This window comes from Mesoplodon mirus (assembly GCF_964341445.2).
Source record: "Mesoplodon mirus genome assembly, chromosome: 1".
Classification (NCBI taxonomy): Eukaryota; Metazoa; Chordata; class Mammalia; order Artiodactyla; family Ziphiidae; genus Mesoplodon; species Mesoplodon mirus.
In genome coordinates this window covers 37,267,313-37,290,894 of record NC_138976.1, presented here as the reverse complement: position 1 = coordinate 37,290,894, position 23,582 = coordinate 37,267,313, and the positions used below count along the sequence as shown (strand labels likewise).

The window sequence follows — 23,582 nt, the reverse complement described above, 5'->3', positions numbered from 1 at the left end:
GGCGGGGCGCAGGGAGGGCGTCGACGCTGAGGGGCGGGGTGAGGCGAGGCGGGGACGCGCTCGGGGGGGTGGGGAAGGCGGGGGCACGGCGGTGGCGGGAGCGTCCCTGGTCTCCGCCCCTGCTTTCCACTCTCTTTCCACCTTCGACCGGCCGGAGCTCTAGAGAAGCGCAGCTTGCCGGTACCCGGAGCCGCCCTGCTGCCGCTGCCTCCTCCCTCCGTTCGCGGTGGGCCCGTCAGTCTCCGCACTGTGCGCTCCTCCGTGTGGGCCATGGATGGGTAAGTGCTCGGCGGCCACCGGGCTGCGCTTGCCCGCTTCTTCTCGGCTCTCGGCCGGACGCGCCGGAGCGGCGGAGCCGGGTGCGGCGCCGGCGGCCCAAGGAGCGGCCCGGGCCGAGCCCGACGGCGGGGCTTCCGGGCGCCTCCTCGGAGAGTCCCGAGTCCCGGAGGGGCGGTCCGCCGCAGCCTCTCCTTCCCCCTCGCGGCGCCCCCGTAATGTCCGCCTCTTCACACCCTTCGCCCAAGGAAGCGGAGGAAAGCCCGGTGCAGCCCGCGGGTGCCGAGGTCCGCCCTCTGCCCGAGCGTCCGGGGAGCCCGGCCCGGCCTCCAGACACTTCCTCTCAGAAAATGGTGCGCGGCGCTGGGGGAGGCGGAGGCGGCGCTCGGGGCGGGCGTTCTCCCGCTCGGAGAGTTGCTGTTTACCGGAGAGGTGGGGCGGGCGCTGGAGCTTCCTCTGGCGGGGAGGCGAGTGGCCGCGGAGTGGCGGACGGCGAGGGCACGCGCAGGTACACGTCTGGACGGCGACCTGGTCCCGGAGCCGGGGTCCCACGCGGTCTCCGGGCTTGTGCTGGGAGCTCTGTTAACGATTACCGTACACCGGGCGTCTGGACTCGGTGACCAGGGACGCGTGCCCCTACCAACCCCCCGCCCCCAAGAAACTTGTGAATTCCCTGCGATGTATGCAAAATAGTGTGATTTTCGGGGAGCTTTGAAACGCTTTAAAAGTGAATGAGGTCTGTGGCCAAAATAAAGATTTAGGATCACCGATATAAATATTTCTCTGAGGACCCAGGATTATGGGGTGGGACCAGACAGATATTTGAATGATTAAGAAAACAACTAGATTAGGATCTTGGTGAATTAGTTGAAGGTCGTAGCCTATGTGCATCAAGATCCAAAAAAAAAAAAAAAATCTCTATTAGAGCCTACAAATCCACTTGTTTATTTTCATTATGCACTTGAGATTTTGTTTGGCCTTTTACTTGATTTTGATGACAAGATTTCTGTAGACCTTTTGGTTGTGGAGTATATGGAACTTGCTTGAACAGTAAAGCCTCGTACATGTTACCATATAGTTGATTGTAATTGTGCTGTGTAAAGACGATGGAATCTTCGAACAATTTTTGCCTTCATTAGATTTCGTTTATCCTAGTTTTATAATAAGTCTATATGATCATATATGGGATTAACCCATTTGAATGTACATTGCACACTGTTACAGACGTTAGACAAAGTGCAATTTTAGATTTCATTTGTGGTGGTGATATTCTCCAAAGTATTTTTAAAATTTAATTGAACCTATTTTTATTGTTTAATTGAAGCTTCTCTGAGAGCATCGTTGAAAACTCATTTCACACCACCTTTTTAAATTACACTTTATATGTGTGTAGAATTTTGCTATCTTAATTATTTGTATAATTATGACAATATTTCAGTTGAGAAAGGCTGTGGAAGTAGTATTTCACTGTGTGTAGTGAATTGTCTTGACTAGTGGTTTGACTTGAGATATGGAAGCAGACTAGCTTTTTGTATTGGAAAATTTATAGTGATAAGAAAGAGGACTCTTGGCTTATGCATCTTGGCTGTTAAACTCTTGGGCAACTGTGAAGTGCAGACTTACTCTTTCAGATAGTGTTTAAGAAGTTAACTTTCTCTTCACCCTAAATGTGGTTTGAAAGCTAAGAATGAGTTTATTGGTTTAAATATGTGGGGCAGTAAGACATACTGGAAGGTAAGTTCATTTGGGAGTTCAAGTAGCAGCATGATTTACTCTTTGCATCGGGACCAATACCGTAGTACATATTATACAATCTAATTTTTTATGCACAAATGTCAGTTATCACATTTAAATTTCAAACAAAATCTAAGTTTCAAAAGAAAAAATTTTAACTCTACATGGTTATTGTTTAAAACAATTAAATTTGCATCATTAAACAAACAAACTTGTTTACTTTTATTAAGTAATGATGGCAGGTTATTAACAATATATAGAATTTTATTATAGCTTTCTTTTAGGAGATATGGAGACAAACTTAATTGAAGACAGTTTTTTGGGGGGTTGGAAGAGATGGATTTTTGCTTGGCAGAACTATGTGGGTTTTTTACATCTTGGTGTTACGGGATATGGTTTTGAACACAGTGAGTTTATGCTTTTAGGAGGCTACTTAAATTTCTATATTCTTCCATAGCCTGAAAAAAGTCCTTTTTCATTATTTTGGATAGTTAAAAAAACAAACCACCAGTCAACATATCTTTCTAGTTCCACCTCAAATCCCAACTGTTTGTGTGTGTGTGTGTGTGTGTGTGTGTGTGTGTGTGTGTTCATTTCCTCCTGATACTTAAACACAGTTTTGATGTGGTAGAATTTTTTTTAAAACAAACCTTTGAAAATTTTGATGTCTGAAGTTTGATGTTTGTGTTTTTAATTCTGAGAGACTGTCTTAGCTATATTTTGGTGAGCCCTTTGGGTGGTAGATGCAAATTTGCAAGTTACCGTCTATTTCTGTAAAATCCACTCACTGGTTTTGTTTCATTTAAAACTTTAAATACGATAGTTCATACCAGTGATTTAAAAGAGTGAACTTTGGTGATTTAAAGTTTTGGTTTGGATTTGTTAAATAGAGGTAAATGGATAAACATGTACTCATTTTATTGAAGCACAACTACATTTTTCTAAATACCAAAAGAGAATTTGATTTATTATTTGTTTCTTACATTGCTATTAAAGCTTTGCTTTTACACTCTGCTGTTGCTAGACTGTCCCGTCACTTTTCTTTGTATTAACATTTCACAACTCATCACATTCTTATTTTTATTATTTGTTATTATAATGCTTTTTCTTTTTTTCTTTATCTTATTATCTCTGTCTTTTTAAAACTTGTTCTCTAACTTTGTTTTCCATTTTCTCTTTTTACTTTTTCCATACAGTGTTGTTACAGATCTTATAGCAGTCGGTTTAAAGGTAGGAATCTTTTAATATCCTTTCATAAGCATTTTTAAATCTTAGTTTTGGCATTTTTTTTCCAATGGTGAAATCATCTCACCTGTTCATAAAATTATCTGTTTTATTGTATGATGATAATTTCATTTTTATTTAGCTCCAACATAAGTAGACCTGTAGCTAATTTTGGATTTTATGTGTTTATAAAGAGTGGTTACAATATTATCTTGTTTATATAAAATGTGAACAAAAAGTTTAGCCCCAAATTTCGCTTGAACTATCAGGGTATTTATTTGCTTTTGTTGTTTTAGCAGTTACATGTAACCTAGGCTCTGGTTTATTTTCCTGCCATGTCCTTTCTTTTATCTTGTCTTGGATGCATTTATGAGTAATAAAATAATAATAGCAGCTAAAGTTTCTTCAATTCCTATTATATGCAAGATGCTTTACATATATTTCACTAATAATTGAAACAGTTCTTCAAGGTAGGTGTTAATATTCCCATTTTAGAGATGAAAAAATAGGTTCAGAAAGTTTGTGTTCAAGGTGTGGTGCACCAGAGTTCAAACCCATGTCTTTCTGGTTCAAACCTGACCTTTTTTTTCATTGTACCTCGCTGCCAGCAATGAGGGGAGGGTACTGTCTAAAAGGTGAACAGCGGGAGAGCTGGATAATTAATATTTTACAGTAATGATTCTTCTAAGTTATAAGTCATTTCAGTTTTATCAAAGTCTTATTTATTGGATTCTAAAATACAAATCGAGTTCATCAATATGAGGCTTTTAAAATATAAATGGAAGTTTTAAGATTTCTTTTAGCAATTTGGTATTTGGTGCAGCTGAGTTGAGAATCTAGTTCTAGAGACCACTTACAGTTCATATTACTGTAGAAAATGGAAATAATTCATGTGTATATTATATGTATTTTATGTAAAGTTGTTTTGCTGCTTTCTGTCCATCATCTCTAGCTAACAATTTCAACACTTCTGCATTTGGTTTTATTGGATCTGATGGTGGTACTCATATTCCTAAAACATCTTAAAATATAAACGTAAAGATAGCAGAGTTTTAGACTAACAATAGGATGTTCAAGATTAGCATAATTGGGGACTACTGCTTATACTGTCTTTTGAAGTTGGATGGAGTTAGCTTGCTTTGGCAAACTTTGAACATATTTTATGAGTTGAAAATAAATGGAGAAGCCTCTTGGTGGGATATACTTTTTTTTTTTTGGTAGATACTTATGTCAATTTCTCATTTGGGAATGATACTCATAGATTAGAAACCGCAGGCTTATGTCTTGGATCCCTTTTGGTTTCTCCGTAGGGGCCTGTGAGGGAAGGGATATTTAAAGTGAGAGTTGTTTTGGTCTTACCAGAAATGTAATTTGTGATTCTAGAGTTTATCTGGGAAAAATGAATACATGAAACATTTTAAAAACTTACATTTGGGAGTTGAGGAGTTATGCTTGAAGGACTGTCATGCCTCTTTTATTTTGGGGAAAAAATATATCTTGATGATAGATAAGAGAAAAATTTAAATGTAAGGCTCAGGAACTAGATTTGAATACGCAGTTAGGATCTCTGACTACCTGTGTTGCAGCAAGCACTTTGGAAACAAAGATCAGATCCTACTCTAAAGAAAGGATAAGCTGATTAGTTGGTTCACTTGGCAATACTGGAAATGTCTGTAAAATTACTCATTATATGAAGAAAATTCTCATAAGATTGTTCTGCTTCTTTTTTGGATCCCATCCAGGGAAGTTTAGTTACCAAGTAATAGGCCAATAAGGCTCACATTTCCTCTAGATTGTATAAACCAAAATTAGCAAATTTAAATAAGTTCTTCAAGAATGTCACTTATTTTCTTTTATTTGCTGTCTGAATATAATGACACAAGAAATAGTTTTAGCCAGTGCAAGAGTGGATTTCAGGTTATGCTCCATTAGTTGCTTTCCCGATGCAGAAAGTAATATGGATTTTATTTTAGAGAATTGAAAATACTCTTAAATATGAAGTCCATTACCTTAGTGAAAGAAAACTAAATTGTTTTTTAGAGATTAAGTGACTCACTAGAATGTGTCATGAGGGCAGGAATTTTTGATATTTCCTTCACTACTGTGTTTCCAGTGTCTGGCACGTAGGCTCTCAGAAATGCTTGCTTAATGAATGGATGCCAAATTCTCACACGGTCAATTAGGTGGCAAACTTATACTGGAGCCCAAGCCTTCTGATTTTGCTAGTGTTTCTTCTAATAGGTATATACCATGGTGAGAGAGAATTAAATTCTTTTTTTAGATTAGAATTTTCTTGAAGATGGATAAACATTTTTAGGCAGCTTAGGGCTGTGCTGTATTTGAGATTTATTTAGACCTAGTTGTATACCCTGGATGTTCTTTGCAGGGTATCTTTGCAGGGTTTGAACCTGCAGGTTCTTTGCAGGGTTTTTGAGCCTTGCCTAAATTAGGCAAAAAATTAGCTTTTAGCTTTTGGTACTTCTCATAAAATATTTCTTTTATTTCCATATGTTATTTTGTATTCTGAAATGCTTTTAAAAACAGCAAGAAGTAATTGCTGTTCTTAATTTTCAATTCTTTTAAATAAAGAATGAACCAGGTGATGATGATTGATGCTGGGCATGTTTCAAGAACTTTATTATACCAGATAAATCAAAGCATCAGCATTGTGGGTAACATAGCTTTTTGTGTGTGTAACTAAGTGTATTTTAAATTTCTAGTTCATACTTTAATTATTACTAGCTAGTGTATCTTAAACTCATATTTCTCACATTCCTGGATAATTTTTCAGCATACTATAGTGGCCATTAAATGATTTTTTTTACATCTTTATTGGAGTATAATTGCTTTACAATGGTGTGCTAGTTTCTGCTTTATAACAAAGTGAATCAGTTATACCATTAAATGATTTTTTAAAATGATGATCTTCCATATTAAATATGTTTTAGGGATTTTCTAGTTTATCTTTCTATTTTAAATGATTAGATGAGTATAGAAAAATCTACAAATTTAGGAAGGACTATAATTGGCTTCTAATAATTATCATGCCTGTCGCTATACAGGAAAAAACACTACAGTGTATTTAAATTAATTTTGAAGATTGATTTTCTATTGCTCCACCAGGAGTTAGCAGACTACAGCCTGTGGACCAAATCCAGCTTGCCACCTGTTTTTGTAAATAGTTTTAGTGAAACACAGCCATGCTCATTTGTTTCCATATTGTCTGGATACTTTAACGATACAATGACAGAAGGGTTATAACAGGGGCCATATGACCACAAATTCTAAAATATTTACTTTCTGACCCTTTGCAGGAAAAATGCACCTACTGCTTGCTGTGTTTGAACTACAGAAAAGGCCTTTGCCAGAAATCTTTTTTTTTTTTTTTTAACTGAGCAGTAACTTACATAGAGTGAAATGCACAGGTCTTAAGGGTACAGTGCAATAAATTTTGACAAATGTATCCCCCTGTTTCCTGTTGCCCTTTTCTAGACCCATTCTAGGCAACTCTTTTGATTTCTGTCGCCACAGATTAATTTTGCGTGTGTTTGATTTTCATATAAATGAAATAAATATTAATACTCCATATATATAGCATAAGCTCTTTGATGCCTGGCTTTTACTCAGCAAAATGGATTTTTAGATTTATCTATGTTCTATGTATCAGTAGTTCTTTCTTATTTATTAACGAGAGTATTCCATTGTGTGACTATATCACAGTATTTAAAAATCCATTCTCATGTTGGTGGGCATTTGGGTTCTTTTCAGATTTGAGCTATTATGAATAAAGCGACTGTAAACATTTGTGTATGTCTCTGGGTAAATGTGTGTTTCATTGTACACTATGCTTAGGAGGAAAATTGGATATGTGTATGTTTAACTTGGTTATTTTTTTAAATGTACCACTTTACACTTGGAGCCGCTTTGTATTCGAGTTCAGGTTGCCCCACATCCTTGCCAACACTTTACTGTTAGGAATTCTAGTGAGTATAACTAGAATGCCTAGTAGCATCTCATTATAGTTTTAATTTCTATTGACCTGATGACTGGTGGTGGTGTGTACCGTTTCATGTGCTTATTAGCCATTCACTTACCTTCTTTTATGAATGTTAACTTTTTTGCCTATTCTTTTTTTTTTTTTTTTTTGCGGTATGTGGGCCTCGCGCTGTTGTGGCCTCTCCCGTTGCGGAGCACAGGCTCTGGACGCGCAGGCTCAACGGCCATGGCTCACGGGCCCAGCCGCTCCGCGGCATGTGGGATCTTCCCGGACCGGGGCACGAACCCGTGTCCCCGGCATCGGCAGGCAGGCTCTCAACCACTGCGCCACCAGGGAAGCCCTGCCTATTCTTTTAAAGTGGGTTTCTTGTAGACAACATATCGTTAGGTTTTTTGTTTTTTTTTTTTTAAATCCCCTCTGAGCAATCTGTCTTTTAATTGGTATATGTAGGCCATTACCATTCACATTTCAAGGGATGATTAATTTAGTTAAATTAATAAGTGCCTTGTTCATAACTGTTTGTGTTCATTGGCTTGTTCTTTGTTTTTATTTTCTCCCTCTCGTTTTTTTTTTTTTTTGCCTTCTCTGGTTTTAATTGAGCATTTTATATGATTCCATTTATTTCCTCTTTTAGCATCTTATACCTCTTTAAAAACTTTTTTTAATGGTTGCAGTATACATTTACAGCTCATTTTAAGTCCACCTTCAAATAGTGCTATGCTGCTTCATGTATAGTGCAGGTACCTTAAACAGAGCATTTCCAATTTCTCCTTCCTGTCCCTTAGGACACTTATCCTTCATTTTACTTAACCATATGCAGTAATCACACAATGCATTGTTACTGTTATTACTTTAAATAAACAGACTTTTTAGATCAATTAAGAATAAGAAGTATAAAATACCTTCATTTATTCCTTCTCCAACAGTCTTCCTTTCCTTATGTAGATCTGAGTTCTGATCTACATAATTTTTCTTCTCCCCAAAGACCTTCTTTTAACATTTTTCGTAGGGCAGGTCTACTGATAATACATTTCCTTGGTTTTTGTCTGAAGAAGTCTTTATTTCTCCTTTACTTTTGAAGGATGCTTTTCATATAGAATTCTAGGTTGGTGGGGTTTTTTTTTCTCCATTAACTCTTTAGATATTGCACTCTACTTTCTTCCTGCTTCCATGGTTTCTGATGAGAAAGAAACCTCTGTAATTCTCATCCTTAGTCCTCTGTAGGTAAGGAGTTGTTTTTTTCTCAAGATTTTCTCTTTGTTTTTGGTTTTCTGCAGTTTGAATGATCTGCTGAAGTGCATATTTTTTGGTGTTATCCTACTTGGTGTTCTCTGAGATCCTGGGTTTGTGGTTTGGTCTCTATCATTGATTATGGAAAGCTCTTGGTCATTCATTACTTTGAAATGTTTTTTTCTGCTTCACTCTCTCTTTTTCTCTTTCTTTTTTTTTTCCAATTCTTTTTTCTCTTTGCATTTCTGTTTGGGAAGTTCCTGTTGAAATGTCTTCAAGCTCATAATTCTTTCTTCAGCCACATCCAGTCTGTTGATGAGAGTTTGTATAAGATTGGTAGTATTTTTTCCTTAAATGTTTGATAGAATTCATCAGTGTAGCTATTTGTGGGTGCATTTTCTTTGCAGGAAGGTTTTTAATTATGAATTCAGTTTTAAAAAATAGATATTGTGCTGTTCAGATTTTTTTCTTTCATTGCAGCACACAAAATTTGGTGTGCTGGGTTTTAATTTTCAGTCAGTTCAAAGTATTTTCTACTCTTAGTGTGATTTCTCTTTTTACCTATGATTATTTTTTTTTGTCGGTTCATTGGTTTGTTTATTTATTTTTGGCTGTGTTGGGTCTTCGTTTCTGTGCCAGGGCTTTCTCCAGTTGTGGTAAGCAGGGGCCACTCTTCATCGCAGTGCACAGGCCTCTCACTATTGTGGCCTCTTGTTGCAGAGCACAGGCTCCAGACATACAGGCTCAGTAGTTGTGGCTCACGGGCCTAGTTGCTCCGTGGCATGTGAGATCTTCCCAGACCAGGGCTCGAACCCGTGTCCCCTGCATCGGCAGGCAGTTTCTCAACCACTGTGCCACCAGGGAAGCTCTACCTATGATTATTTATAAGCGTGATTTAATTTCTAAATATTTGGGGGTTTTCAAAGCCAAATTTTGGGATTTCTTTCTATTTTTAATTATAATTATTTTTATTTTTATTTATTTTTTGAAATTTATTTAATTAATTTATTTATTTATGGCTGCGTTGGGTCTTCCTTGCTATGCTAGTTGCAGTTAGTGGGGGCTACTCTTCGTCCTGGTGCGCAGGCTTCTCATTGCAGTGGCTTCTCGTTGCGGAGCACGGGCTCTAGGTGTGCGGGCTTCAGTAGTTGTGGCACGCGGGCTCAGTAGTTGTGGCACGTGGGCTTAGTTGCTCCGCAGCATGTGAGATCTTCCTGGATTGGGGCTCGAACCCATGTCGCCTGCATTGGCAGGCAGATTCATAACCACTGTGCCACCAGGGAAGTCCCTTTCTATTTTTTTAAATGCTTCTTTGATTAGAGGACATGCTGTATACCATTTCACCCCTTTACATTTTCTGAGATTTGTTTTAATGTCAAGCTATAGTCTGTCTTTATGAATGTTCTATGTACACTTGAAAAAAATGTATAGTTTACTTTTGTTGGTGTACTGCCTTATAAATGTCAATAGAATAAACTGGTTGAAGTTTCAAGTCTTCTCTAACTTTCCTGATTTTCTTTCTATTCTGTTAATTACTGAAAGAGGAGAAGAATATTGGAATTTCCATCTGTAGTTGTGGTTTTTTTATTTCTTTTTGTAGTTCTGTCAGTTTTTGCTTTATATATTTTAAAGCTCAGTTATTACATGCATTCACATTTAGGAATGTTATATTTTCTTGATGAATTAACCTTTAAAAAAATCATTTGTAATATATATCTTTATCTAGTAATAATTCCTGTCCTGAAATCTACTTTGTGTGATAGTAATGTAGTCATTCTAGTCATTCCAATTTTCTTATGATTAGTATTTGTGGGGTATATCTTTTTCCTGCTCCTTTTCCTTTTCTTTTAATCTGTCTGTGTTTAAGATAGGTTAAAGGATGGATGAGCCAAAGAGATAACAAATAGCAAGATGGTAGGCTTAAATCTACTTGAAGGATTAGGTTTCAAAGGACTGGCTTCTCTTGCTTTCTCTTTGTTTACTCTGATAAAAGTGAGCTACCTTATGGAGAGGCCCATTTACAGAATGAATCCTGCCAGCAACCACTTAAGTGAGCTTGGAAGTGGGACCTCCATTTCCTCTACTGAGCCTTGAGATGATTGCAGTCTGTGAGAGACTCTGGGCCAGAGGACCTAACTAAGCCATGCCCAGGTTCCTGACTCTCAGAAATTGAGTTTAAAAATACTTGTTTTTATAAGTTGCTAGATTTTGGGGTAATTTGTTATGCATCCATTCATAACTAATACAACTACCTAACTCAAAGTAGTGAATAAATACTGAAAAATGAATAGTAAAATAGCTTATTAATGTCCAAGTAAGATCATGTAAATGCAAATACTTTTTTGGTTGTAAATCACTGTGCATATGACGTTTTTATATTACCACATTCTCTCTAATAGCTTACCATAATTTATACATACTTTGATTATTCCCTTTTAAAGGTTTTCTTTTTTCATAGTATACTAATGTGGTGAATTTCATTGATATCTTAGTTTTTTAAAACTTTAATACAAACTTACAGAAAGGTTGTAGAATAGTGTAAAAACTTATATAACCATTACCCAGGTAATTCACATTTGCCCCATTTGTTTTATTATTCATTTATAGTGTTTCTCTCTTTTTCTTTATACATATGTGTATGTTACTTTCTGTAGATATACATATATCTCTCTATATTCTTTTTTTCACTTTCTGAATCATTATTTGGTTAGCATGATTGACAGCCCAGCTTCTCCACTATATTAAGTTACTAATTTTCCCTTTGTAATTAATAGTTTGTCATGGAGATTCCTTGAAACTTCATTGATACTTTATTTTACTTTATTTTTTCACCCCTAAATACTTTAGAGTGTATTGCCTAAAAATAAAGACATTTTACATTACTGTAGCATAATTATCAAAATCTGGAAGTTAATCTAAAATGTTCCCTCAGTCTTTTTGATTCATGATACTGACATTTTAAAAGAATATAGGCATGTTATTGTGTAGGATATCCCTTACTTTGAGTTTATCTGTTTCTTATAAATACATTTAGGTTATGTATTTTTGCAGGAATACCACAGAAGTCATGTTATATTCTCAGTGTATTTTATCAGAAGGCAGAGGATGTTGATTTGTCCTATAACTTGTAATGTTAACTTTGATCACTTGGTTAAAGTTGTATTTGCCAGGTTTTCTGCTGTAAATTTACTGTTTTTCTCTTTGCAACTAGTAAGTATTTTGTGGAGTGGTACTTTAAGGCCATGCTACTATTATTTTAATTCTCAAATTTTAACATGCTAGTTTTAGCATCTATGTGATGGTTCTTGCCTTAATTCGTTATTATAATGATAGTTGCAAAGAGGTGATTTTCTAATTTTATTTTTGGAATCAAGATTTCATTCACTAGCTGCTAAAAATGAACGGATTAACTTTTCATTCTTTTGCTGTTTTGTGGAACAACTTTTTTCTTCAAAGTTTAGTTGATCTCACCTGCAAAGTCATCTGGACTGGGGTTGGTAGTAGGGGATAGGGATGTCTTTGTCTTTAATTCTTATGGTCAATTCAAGTTTTTTATTCCTCTCACAGTAATTTTAGGATTTGGATTTGCTCTTTTGCTCTATTTTTTTTCTCTTTTGAGTTAATAATTAACTCACATATTTTAAAATCTTCTGTTTTCTAATAAATGTATTTACAACTATAAATTTATCTTAAAGTACTAAAGCTGGATCCCACAAGTTTTGGATTTGTGTTTTCATTCTTATTATATCTAAGTATTTTTATATTTTCCTTATAGTTCTTTAAAAAATTTCCTTTATTTATTTATTTTTGAAGTATAGTTGAGTTACAGTGTTTTGTTAGTTTCTGGTATACAGCAAAGTGATTCAGTTACATATATATGTTTTTTATATATATGTATATATATATTCTCTTTTTCAGATTCTTTTCCATTATAGTTTATTACAGATACTGAATATAGTTCCCTGTGCTCTACAGTAGGGCCTTTTGTTTATCTGTTTTGTATATAGTAATTTGTATCTGCCAATCCCAAATTCCTAATTTATCCCTCCCTCCTCTCTCCCCTTTGGTAACCATAAGTTTGTTTTCTATGTCTGTGAGTCTGTTTCTGTTTCTTAAATAAGTTCATTTATATCATTTTTTAGATTCCACATATAAGTGATATCATATGATATTTGTCTTTTTCTGACTTCATTTTAGTATGATAATCCCTAGGTCCATCCATGTTACTGCAAATGGCATTATTTTATTCTTTTTTATGGTTGAGTAATATTCCTATGTATATATATCACAACTTTTTTATCCATTCATCTGTTGATGGACATTTAGGTTGCTTCCATGTCTTGGCTCTTGTAAATAGTGTTGCTAGGAACATTGGGGTGCATGTATCTTTTTGAAAAAGTTTCCTTTTTAACTCCAGAATAATTTAGTGGCTTTAAAAGTTTAGTTCCCAAACATTAGCCACTCTTTTTAATTTTGTTTCTAATTTTCTTGCAGAGAACATAGTATGTTCAGTATATTCCTTTGGAACATATTGAGACTTCTTTTATGAACTAATATGGGAGTTGGCAAACTATGCCCAAGGGCTAAATAGGGCTCACTGCCATCTGTTTTTATACATCCTGCAATCTAAAATGGTCTTTATACTTCTAAATGCTTGACAGAAATCCAACGATTAATACTTTGTAACAGGTGAAAAATAGATGAGATTCAAATCTCAGTGTCTATAAAGTTTTATTGGAACACAGCCATGCTCATTCATTTTCACATTGTCTGTGACTGCTTTTGTGAGTTATGACAGAGACTGTATGGCCCACAAAGTTTAAAATCCCTTACTCTTTGGCCGTTTACATATAAAGTTTGCCAACCTGATACAATGTCTGGTTTTTTTTTTTTTTTTTTTTTGTGGTATGCGGGCCTCTCACTGCCGCGGCCTCTCCCGCTGCGGAGCACAGGCTCCAGATGCGCAGGCCCAGCGGCCATGGCCCACGGGCCGAGCTGCCCCGCGGCATGTGGGATCACCCCGGACCAGGGCACAAACCTGTGTCCCCTGCACCGGCAGGCGGACTCCCAACCACTGCGCCACCAGGGAAGCCCCAATGTCTGTTTTTATAAATGTTTATTCTTAGCTGAATGTCTGGTTCTGCATTCAGTGTATCTATTAGTTCAAGTTATTAATTGTATTTTTTTTTCTGGTCATATTTTTTATGTTTGGTCTATTACTTGCTAAGAGAAATGTATTAAAATTTCAATTCAACTGTTGATTTATCTTTTTTCCTTACATTTCATCAAGATTTTTCTCACATTATTTTGGTTCCTGAAATCCACATATCCCTTCAGCTTCTACAGCTTCTCCATGGTTGATTTTGGAGATGGGAGTTAACAATTCATGTTAGCTTCAGGCTTCAGACCAACCTATTTATTACTTAGTACAGGAAGTACAAAGGACAGTGGTAGCTTCAGGCTTCAGACCAACTCATTCTAGTTTCAGGCTTCAGACCCACCTATTTATTACCTAGTATGGTGAGTACAAAGGACTATCACCTAGATATGTTATTGTGAAATTTTAGAGTTCCACCGATGAAGAGATGATTCAAAAGGCTTCCGGGGGCCTCCCTGGTGGCGCAGTGGTTGAGAGTCCGCCTGCCGATGCAGGGGATACGGGTTCGTGCCCCGGTCTGGGAGGATCCCATGTGCCGCGGAGCGGCTGGGCCCGTGGGCCGTGGCCGCTGGGCCTGCGCGTCCGGAGCCTGTGCTCCGCAACGGGGGAGGCCACAGCGGTGAGGGGCCCGCATACCGCAAAAAAAAAAAAAAAAAAAAGGCTTCCGGGGAGGTGGGGGCAGAAAACAAGTCAACTTCAAAGAAATGAATGTCAGACTGGCATCTTACCAGCCCTACTATATGCTAGATGAAAATGGTGAATCTTTTCCTAATTTTCTTAGGAAAAAATAATTTTTAACCCAGAATTCTTCGCTGTCAAATGATTAATTATGAGGATAGAATTTTCAGACATGCATGGAGCCAGGTTTACCTTGGTGTTTACCATCATTTAGGTAGTTGTTAAGGTTGTACTCCAGCAAAATAATAATGAGAACTAAGGACAAGGAAGACAGTAAAGGAAAAAGTTGAGTCAACCCAGATGAAAAGTGAAAAGAAGACTTTAGTTAATAACTGTTCAGAAGTCCTAGAAAGCAGTCATTCTAGATTGAAGCAGGAGAAAAGGGGATTTTAGGAGGGAGATCTTAGGAAGAAAAATGAGGACTACATAGAATGAGTGGTGCCATGAAGAGTTTGGGGAAACTATGATGATATAGTAAAGGATAATAGTGTGAGGAGAACAAAGACAGTTTAAAAATGTCACAGAAAGCAAAAATGAATGAATGAATAAATAAATAAAAATGTCTGATTATGAACCAAATTAGAATGTAGCATAATGTTAAGAAATGGTAGAGTATAATAAAGAATCCATTTGATCTTGATTCTAAGAATAGTCTTTTTCAAGTGGTTCTAAGGTTGTGACATTAGATTCATAGAGTAAAAGGTGAAGTGTTCCAGGATTATGTTTCCTTCAACAATATTTATATAGTTATAAAAGTGTAAATGCTGTTTATTGATTTTCAACTTTGAGTCAACCTTTGGACAGGACAGGAATGGACAAAGCCCAGAATGCTATTGTTGGAGGGCAGAATGTAACAAGCATACCAATAAAAGTAAAAATGAAGTTGGCACAGGGAGGGAGGGAGGGAACAGATTACTAGCCCCAAAAGCTTTCTTTCAAAATGGAGAATCAAGAGGTAATGTCAAATTGACAAAACAAGCAGTAAAGATACAAGTGTAGTATTTAAAGTTCAAAGATACTTACACAAGAATTAAAATTAAGAGCATATATTTTAAACATTGAGAGAACAGAAAAAGGAATTATAAGAGATAAACTAAGTTTTCGTATTAGAGGTCAGCCAGTTTATTTTTAAAGTTGATAACTTAAAAGTAGTGGTATAAGCATATTATCTAATGTTGTGGTGGCAACCATTAGAATAAGAACTGTTTAAAGATTCTGTTTGAGTGGAGAGATTTGCTTTTATCATATAGACTATTTTGTAAAATTTGTTATAGTACACGTATTTGATAAAAGTAAATAAATTAAATTCATGAATAAAAGTTAAAAGAACAGAAGTAATTCACCAAAAAATAAATTCAACTGTGTGTATAGGGAGATCTCTCATTAACATTGTTGTCCCCCTTCTTGTCTTTTCCCCAAAGATAACAATTTTATTAGTTTTTTCTTTACCCTTTTAGTACCTTTTTAATGCAAATATAGGCAACTGTACATATTTTTCTTCCTCTTCTAATATAAAAGACAGCATATTTCTGTGCACTGTTCTGCACTTTTTTTCTCTAAGACATAGGAAATCTTCAGGGCTTCCCTGGTGGCGCAGTGGTTGAGAGTCCGCCTGCCGATGCAGGGGACACGGATTCGTGCCCCGGTCCGGGAAGATCCCACATGCCGCGGAGCGGCTGGGCCCATGAGCCATGGCCACTGAGCCTGCACGTCCGGAGCCTGTGCTCCGCAACGGGAGAGGCCACAACAGTGAGAGGCCCGCATACCGCAAAAATAAAATAAAATAAAATAAAATAAAAAAAAAGAAAAAAAGACATAGGAAATCTTCATTCAAGAGAGGACTCCTGTGAGTCCTGAGGAGTTGTATAGCAGTTTTAGGTGAAAGAAGAAATAGCCACATCTATAACTAGTCATAGATTTCAAGATCTCTTTTTATTATTGATAGGATAAGTAGGCAGAACATCAACATTCTGTTCACCAGTACTGCTTTTGCCTCCCTCTCCCAGATTAAAAAAATGCATTTTACCCCTACCCTGCTGGGTATCAGTATATAAGAAGTCATTTTAAAAGGAAACTTTGCATATCTATTATAATATTAGACTAATTTTACAGAAGAAAAAAACCTGTGGTGTTACTGTAACATGATACCCTAGGTAAAACCTAATACCCTAGTGACGGGCTGGATTCAAACAAAGGTTTGTTTCCAAAACCCATGCTCTGTTTTTTACCCCTTGGTGTCTATTGGTTTTAGGAAAACTAATATTTCAGATAGTATTTGGTTAATAAGCTCCATTATTTTTGGACGTTGGTTTGTTCTGGGATAAAAATAGTATACCATTGTGTTAGAGATGGAAGCATAGCTTACAGTCTGCTAAAGGAGTGAAATATACTTGTAGTTTCACTAAGGTGAAGGGGAGATTGGAGTACAACCCTGTTTTGTTTTGTTTTTAATTAATTAATTAATTAATTAATTTTAGGCTGGGTTGGGTCTTTGTTGCTGCGCACGGGCTTTCTCTAGTTGTGGTGAGAGGGGGCTACTCTTCATTGCAGTGCCCGGGCTTCTCATTGCAGTGGCTTCTCATTGTGGAGCACGGGCTCTAGGCGCGTGGGCTTCAGTAGCTGCGGCATGCAGGCTCGGTAGGTGTGGCTCGTGGGCTCTAGAGCGCAGGCTCAGTAGTTGTGGCGCACAGGCTTAGTTGCTTTGCAGCATGTGGGATCTTCTCAGACCAGGGCTCGAACCCGGGTCCCCTGCATTGGAAGGTGGATTCTTAACCACTGCGCCACCAGGGAAGTCCCACAACCCTGTTTTTGTGATGCGTTGGAATTCCATCCATTGAGACTCATAGCCATTCACTCTGCTCTTTCTCAACTAAAGTAACATGAAAACTAGTCTATGTTCGTTCATACAGTGTGGCTATTATAAAATTCAGAGGTGCCTTCAGATCGTTAAATGGTGCAAGAAAGAATTTTAAATTAAAAAAATTTTTAAACATTTTTGCAATGATAAATATGTCCCGTAGAATTGACCAAAAATTCCCATGAAATATATTTGATTGAAAGACCCAGGTACGGAGCTTAAAACAAATGTTGGCAAAATTTTTTAAGTTCTTTTTTTTTTTTTTTTCAAAATAAAAATAGCCCATTCCCTTTGATTAATTAATGTTTAAACGTGACAAGTAAAGGAGAAGGTAAAAGCTAGTAAAAGCTAGAAATAATAATTCCTGCTAAAATTTAGGTGAGTTTGCTTTTAGACCTTTTCATATGTTCACAGTATATGTGCATATTTATTAGTAATTCGCTTTACAAAAATGGAAACAATACACATTATAACTAATTTATATGGCTTAAAAAATGAACAATATCTTGTGAGTTTGTATCAGGTTGATAAGTCTGGTCCTTTATCATTTTAGTAACTGTCTACTATTTCATTGCATTGATCTGTTGTAACTCATGTAACTAATCTCAATATGAACATAGTGGTGGTTTAATATATATATATATGTATATATATATATATATATTTTTTTGTGTGTGGTACGTGGGCCTCCCACCATTGTGGCCTCTGCCGCTGCAGAGCACAGGCTCCAGACGCGCAGGCTCAGCGGCCATGGCTCACGGGCCCAGCCGCTCCGCGGCATGTGGGATCTTCCCGGACCGGGGCACGAACCCATGTCCCCTGCATCGGCAGGCAGACTCTCGACCACTGCGCCACCAGGGAAGCCCGTGGTTTAATATTTTAGTAGTTTAGTATAGCAGTTAAAAGCATGGACTCTGAAATTGGCCTGCCTGGGTTTGAATACTGACCCCAACTCTTTATTTGTAGTGTAATTTATATAACCTACTTAACTCATTTATGCCTTATTTTTCTCATTCACAAAATGTTAATAGGCTTTCCAACTCTTTGTTATGAGAATCTAAAAAATTGTTAGGATTTGTTTATGAATGTGTGAGAAGAGGGAAGTTTCAGTGATAGGCTTAATTTAAAAATTTTTAAGTTTATATGTATTTCAGAAAATGGTGTCAATATAATATTACTCTAGGGCAGTAAGTTATTAAGTATGACAACTAGCCAAAACCCAGACCTTGTAATTTTTATGGGACATAGCTATATACTTTTCAGAATTCAGGTGATCACAGGACACCTTTGTTAGAAATAACATTTATTTATAAGCAGTTTTATGACCAGAATTGTGTCTTTTTCTGCAGCTGTATTGGAAGAGGATGTTTTATCCTTGCCTTACAGAGATTTTTTTCACAAGCAGTTTAATAGTGCCTGTGGTTTCAAAGTTAAGCACTAATATTCCATTAGTTACAACCTTGAGGGGAAAATAGAGAGTTGAAAGAGGTTTAGAACTTAAAATGTGGAAAGGAAAAGGATAGAATTAGTATTTTTAATGAATGAGGTATGAGATGTAATATTTTGAACCAACACTGATCACCATAATATTGCTCAATGCTTAGCATTTTATGACGATTTGATAGTTCACTGATTCTAAGCCCCCACCCCTTTTTTTCTCATATTAACATTTCTGACATCAGGGTGCATCTTAGTGTTGATAATGTACTACAATTTGGTTGACAGCACTTTTTCTTTCTGGATATTAGATAAAATTATGGGGTCTTACACTTGAAGCCTTCTTAGATTACACGAAATATGTTTGATAAAGCACATAGAACAGTACTGGCACATATTAAGCAGTCAGTATTAGCTATCTTTGTATTTGTTTATTTTGTTCTTGTAAAGGATGATTACATGTACATATCTTCACGTACAGTTCTAACATAAAATAATGTCTAGATGGGGAATAAATGAATCAAAGGATTGGCATAAGATATTGAGAGGAAATTTGTTTATTAGACTGGAGAGCAACAGGTATGTCAGGTGAAAAATAAACCAGGCCTAGATTTTAATTGTACCACCTACCCTCTCTGACCTATGTCGAATAATATAACCTCTGATTCTTTGAGGGATAATAATACCTACTTTACAGAGTTGTGAGAATTGGAGAATACGTATAGTAAAATCTTTAAAATATCTGTTCACTGACTATAGGACAGAATATTTTATATTTAGGCCTATTTGGGATATCCAGGACACCTTTGACTTCTTCTTTTTCTCTCACTCCATGTCTAATTATTAGCAAATCTTTCTAAGTATATTCATAATTCAACCACTCTCCCCAGTAACACTCCCTTTGCCCCTCATCTGGATTATCACCATAGCTTCCTACTGGAGTCTCTGCATCTTCCTCTGCTTCATTGCAAACTATTCTCAACACTGCAGCCAGCGTGATGGGTTAAAAAGTAAATCAGGGCTTCTCTGGTGGCACAGTGGTTAAGAATCTGCCTGCCAAATGCAGGGGGCCCAGGTTCGAGCCCTGGTCGGGGAAGATCCCATATGCCGCGGAGCAACTAAGCCCGTGCGCCACAACTACTGAGCCTGTGCTCTAGAGCCCTTGAGCCACAACTACTGAGCCCGCATGCTGCAACTACTGAAGCCTGCACGCCTAAGGCCTGTGCTCTGCAACAAGAGAAGCCACAGCAATGAGAAGCCTGCGCACCGCAACGAAGAGTAGCCCCTGCTCTCTACAACTTGAGAAAACCTGCGCGCAGCAATGAAGACCCAACCCAGCCAAAAATAAATAAATAAAATAAATTTTAAAAAAGTAAATCAGATCATGTCACTCCTCTGTTCACAACTCTTTGTCCCTCGTTTCACTCAGTAACATTTTTTAGAATGGCTTTCAAAGCACGAAATGCTATGACATACCCTCCTTGTCTCTTTAGTTTTCTTCTCTCCTTGCTCACACTCTTTCAGTCACAGTTGGCCTCCTCACTGTTTTCTAGAACATGCAAGGCATTTTATCTCAGTTTCCTTGACCTACAACATTCTTCCCTCAGATACCTATATAGCTTACTCCTTACCTCCTTAAGACTACACTTAAATGTCACTTGCTCTTAAATCTTTCCTTGACCACTCTATTTAAAAATCTTATTTCTCCTCTTTACCCCTCGTTGCTCCTTATCCTGCTTTTTAAAAAGCATTATGACTTTAAAACATACTACACAATTTTCTTAATCTGATTGTTACGTGTTTCCATCTGCAAGATTGTAAACTCCACGTGATAAGGGCAGGAATTTTTGTCTGTTCACTGGGATTTTCCCAAGTGCTTAAAGACCCTGGCATATAGTTTGGTGCTCAGTAATTATTTGTTGGCTCTGTTGAGTGAATGAATATGATCGCTAAAACACTTTTACATATTGATATTGAAGTCAATATGTATGATCTATGCCTATATAGTAGGAACTAAATAAATATTCAGATGAATGGCATTTTGATTGGATGTCATGAATTAGAAGGCTTTTGGAGGAATAATTTTGCTACTCATTAAAAAAAGTGTTACTATTTACTGCTATGAAGTCCATATAAAATGAAGACAATAAAAACCATTTTATTGAAACTGTGTCATAAATGGGATTGTGAACATTGTCACAGCTGTATATTTGAAGAATTTACTCCATCTTTACCACCTTGTTTATTCTCATTGTCTTAAAATCTCAACAGTGGCAGCTTTGGAAAGGAAAATGTCACAAACAATTTGGTAACTATTCTTTTTTTAGGGTAACTGTTCTTTAAGAAATATGTTTAGAGATAATCACACTCACTTAGTAGATGAGAGTGTTGATGGGGCCACAGAGTTTGTGGGAATATGATCTCCAAGTCATATGTGAGGCTTTGGGGTTTGGGTGTGTTTAGAGCAATAGGAGCTGTGAATAGGTGAATGTTAACAAAAACCTAAATGTTAAAAAAAAAAAAAAACTTGGGGGCTTCCCTGGTGGCGCAGTGCCTGATCCGCCTGCCAATGCAGGGGACACGGGTTCGTGCCCTGGTCCAGGAAGATCCCACATGCCGCAGAGAGGCTGGGCCCCTGAGCCATGGCCGCTGAGCCTGCATGTCTGGAGCCTGTGCTCCGCCACGGGAGAGGCCACAACAGTGAGAGGCCCGCGTACCGGAAAAAAAAAAAAAAAAAAAAAAGTGGAGTTATCACGTACTGCCTCACAATTACTCTGAAACCCTTACTGAATATTCAGTTTATTCCCTTGTCTTTATAATTATCACTCTTTTATTTATTTATTTATTTATGGCTGCGTTGGGTCTTCATTGCTGTGTGTGGGCTTTCTCTAGTTGCGGCGAGCAGGGGCTACTCTTCGTTGCGGTGCGTGAGCTTCTCATTGCGGTGGCTTCTCTTGTTTCTGAGCACGGGCTCTAGGTGTGCGGGCTTCAGTAGTTGTGGCACGTGGGCTCAGTAGCTATGGCTTGTGGGCTCTAGAGCGCAGGCTCAGTAGTTGTGGCGCACGGGCTTGGTTGCTCCGCGGCGTGTGGGATCTTCCCGGACCAGGGATTGAACCCGTGTCCCCTGCATTGGCAGGCGGATTCTTTACCACTGTGCCACCAGGGAAGTCCCATTATTACTCTTTTTTAAGCAAAAATGTTTTGAGCACAGATTCCATTTCATTATTAGGTCCTGTAGAGGGGGATATAAAGGTGAGTCATCAGCAAGTGTATATAGTATGGTGAGACTGTACATAATAATATGTTTTTCTGTTTATGGAAAAACATAGTAACAGCAGGATCAACATGAGTTTTCTGCTCTGTGAAATGTTTACAAAGGGTCACTAGACCTTTTGCTAGAAATTTTACAGAGGGGGCTACCTTAGCTTTAAGGTAGGACTTGAATATTAATTTCAGTATTTAAGATTCTTTTATTTTTAAAAAAAAGATCTGGAAAATTGTGAAGTTTTTTTTGATAGCTCCTTTTTTATGGTCATAATATCTTTATAGACTAAAACAAATGATGTCTTATTCTTGAATTTTAGGTATGGTCTGAAGTTTAACCATGAGTTAATGGTTTATTTTCAGAATCTTCCTTACATGTTATTTTACTGGCTGTTTCTCAGTTGTGTGGATTGCTTTTTATTATATTAATAATCTCACTTTAATGCTAAATAAAACCACTTCCCATCAAATTTGATAATAAAACACTTTATTTGTGCTGCTTAATGACAGTACTCTTTTGCTTTGTTGGCCCAGTGTATTTAATTATTCTTTAGCAGGAGAGAGCTTCAGTAATTGATACTTGAGGCAGTGAAGCTGACTGGTGTATTGACTTAGCCAGAGAGCTAACAAGTCCCCAGAACAACTGTTGCACTTATGTAAATTTACTGTGTGTTTCTAAGGAGACGGTTGATCCAGTATTGTTCATGCCCCACCCCCACCCCATGATGTCTTCATGATTTGATTTGTTAAAGCCTTTTTGTTTAATGTTACTTTGTTTACCTGTGGTACAGAGTCTTTTTTCTTTCACTTTTTAACAATTTCCTTATGTTGATCATCTATAGTCACTCATCCAAATAAGCTTTCCATCATTTTTTTTGTCTTCATTCTTCTTATCTTCCATCTATCTCAAACTATAATCTCTTATCATAGCCATCAGACCTTTTGAGAGTGACACTGACCCTCCTTGTTCCCCCTGAAAACAGGAAATAAATCCCTCATGTGAAAGTATCCTCCTTATACTAAGAGAGTAGAGGGCATCCTTATCACCAGAGATAGGAAATTCAAGGCAGAGAACGGTGACTAAACAAACTTTGTTACTTCTTTATTAATTTGCTACCCCAAGCCCCAGACTCTTTGTTTTGTCAAATCTTCCCAAATAATTGTTTCTTTGTCTAAAAGGTATAAAAACTGCATGCTTTTGTCACTTCTTGGAGTCTCATATCTTTATGAGCTCCTGTATATATGAAATTAAATTTTGTTTTTCTCCTGTTATTCTGTCTCATGTCAGCTTAATTATTAGACCAGCCAAAGAACCTAAAAGGGAAGAAGGCAAAAGTTTTCCTCCTCTACTAGACTGATACTCATTTTTACCTAGGTCTGCATTGCTTTTCCTTGACTATCATGGAAAATTACTTTTCAGACACTTGGGATATAACTATTAAGCAAGTAGTCTGTAATTATAGGCAGTGATGTGTTTTCAGGAGAAAGAATTTATGTCTAGGAAAGAAAAGTTTTTTTTTTAAAGAAGGAATCTTTAAAGTAACAGAACTGATTGTGTTTTTCTCACTTTTTACAAAGCTTACAAAGTAATATGACTCTTGGGATTTGAGCTTTATGATATTTAAAAACCTTTATTTTCTGTAATCTGAAAATGAATCCTTGGGGGAAAAAGCTTAGCCAGTAAATTTTGATTATCAGAATTTTTTTTTATGACTGCATTTTCACAC

At 37.2% G+C, this 23,582-nt stretch overlaps 1 protein-coding gene across 4 annotated transcripts in view; it reads left to right on the top strand.

The window, feature by feature from the left end:
* Positions 1 to 79: 79 nt before the first annotated feature.
* The window catches only part of PTBP3 (polypyrimidine tract binding protein 3), a 102,364-nt gene continuing 78,861 nt past the window's right edge, over positions 80 to 23,582 (top strand). For 2 of the 4 annotated variants that reach the window (XM_082623224.1, XM_082623223.1), the window contains exons 1-2: positions 194 to 278; positions 3,207 to 3,240. In XM_082623224.1, the coding sequence (XP_082479350.1) occupies positions 271 to 278; positions 3,207 to 3,240 (42 nt within the window). In that variant the 5' untranslated portion in view covers positions 194 to 270. Of the gene's footprint in view, positions 279 to 3,206; positions 3,241 to 23,582 lie in introns of all 4 variants that reach the window. The other 2 variants (XM_082623227.1, XM_082623225.1) reach the window with 2 other exon arrangements.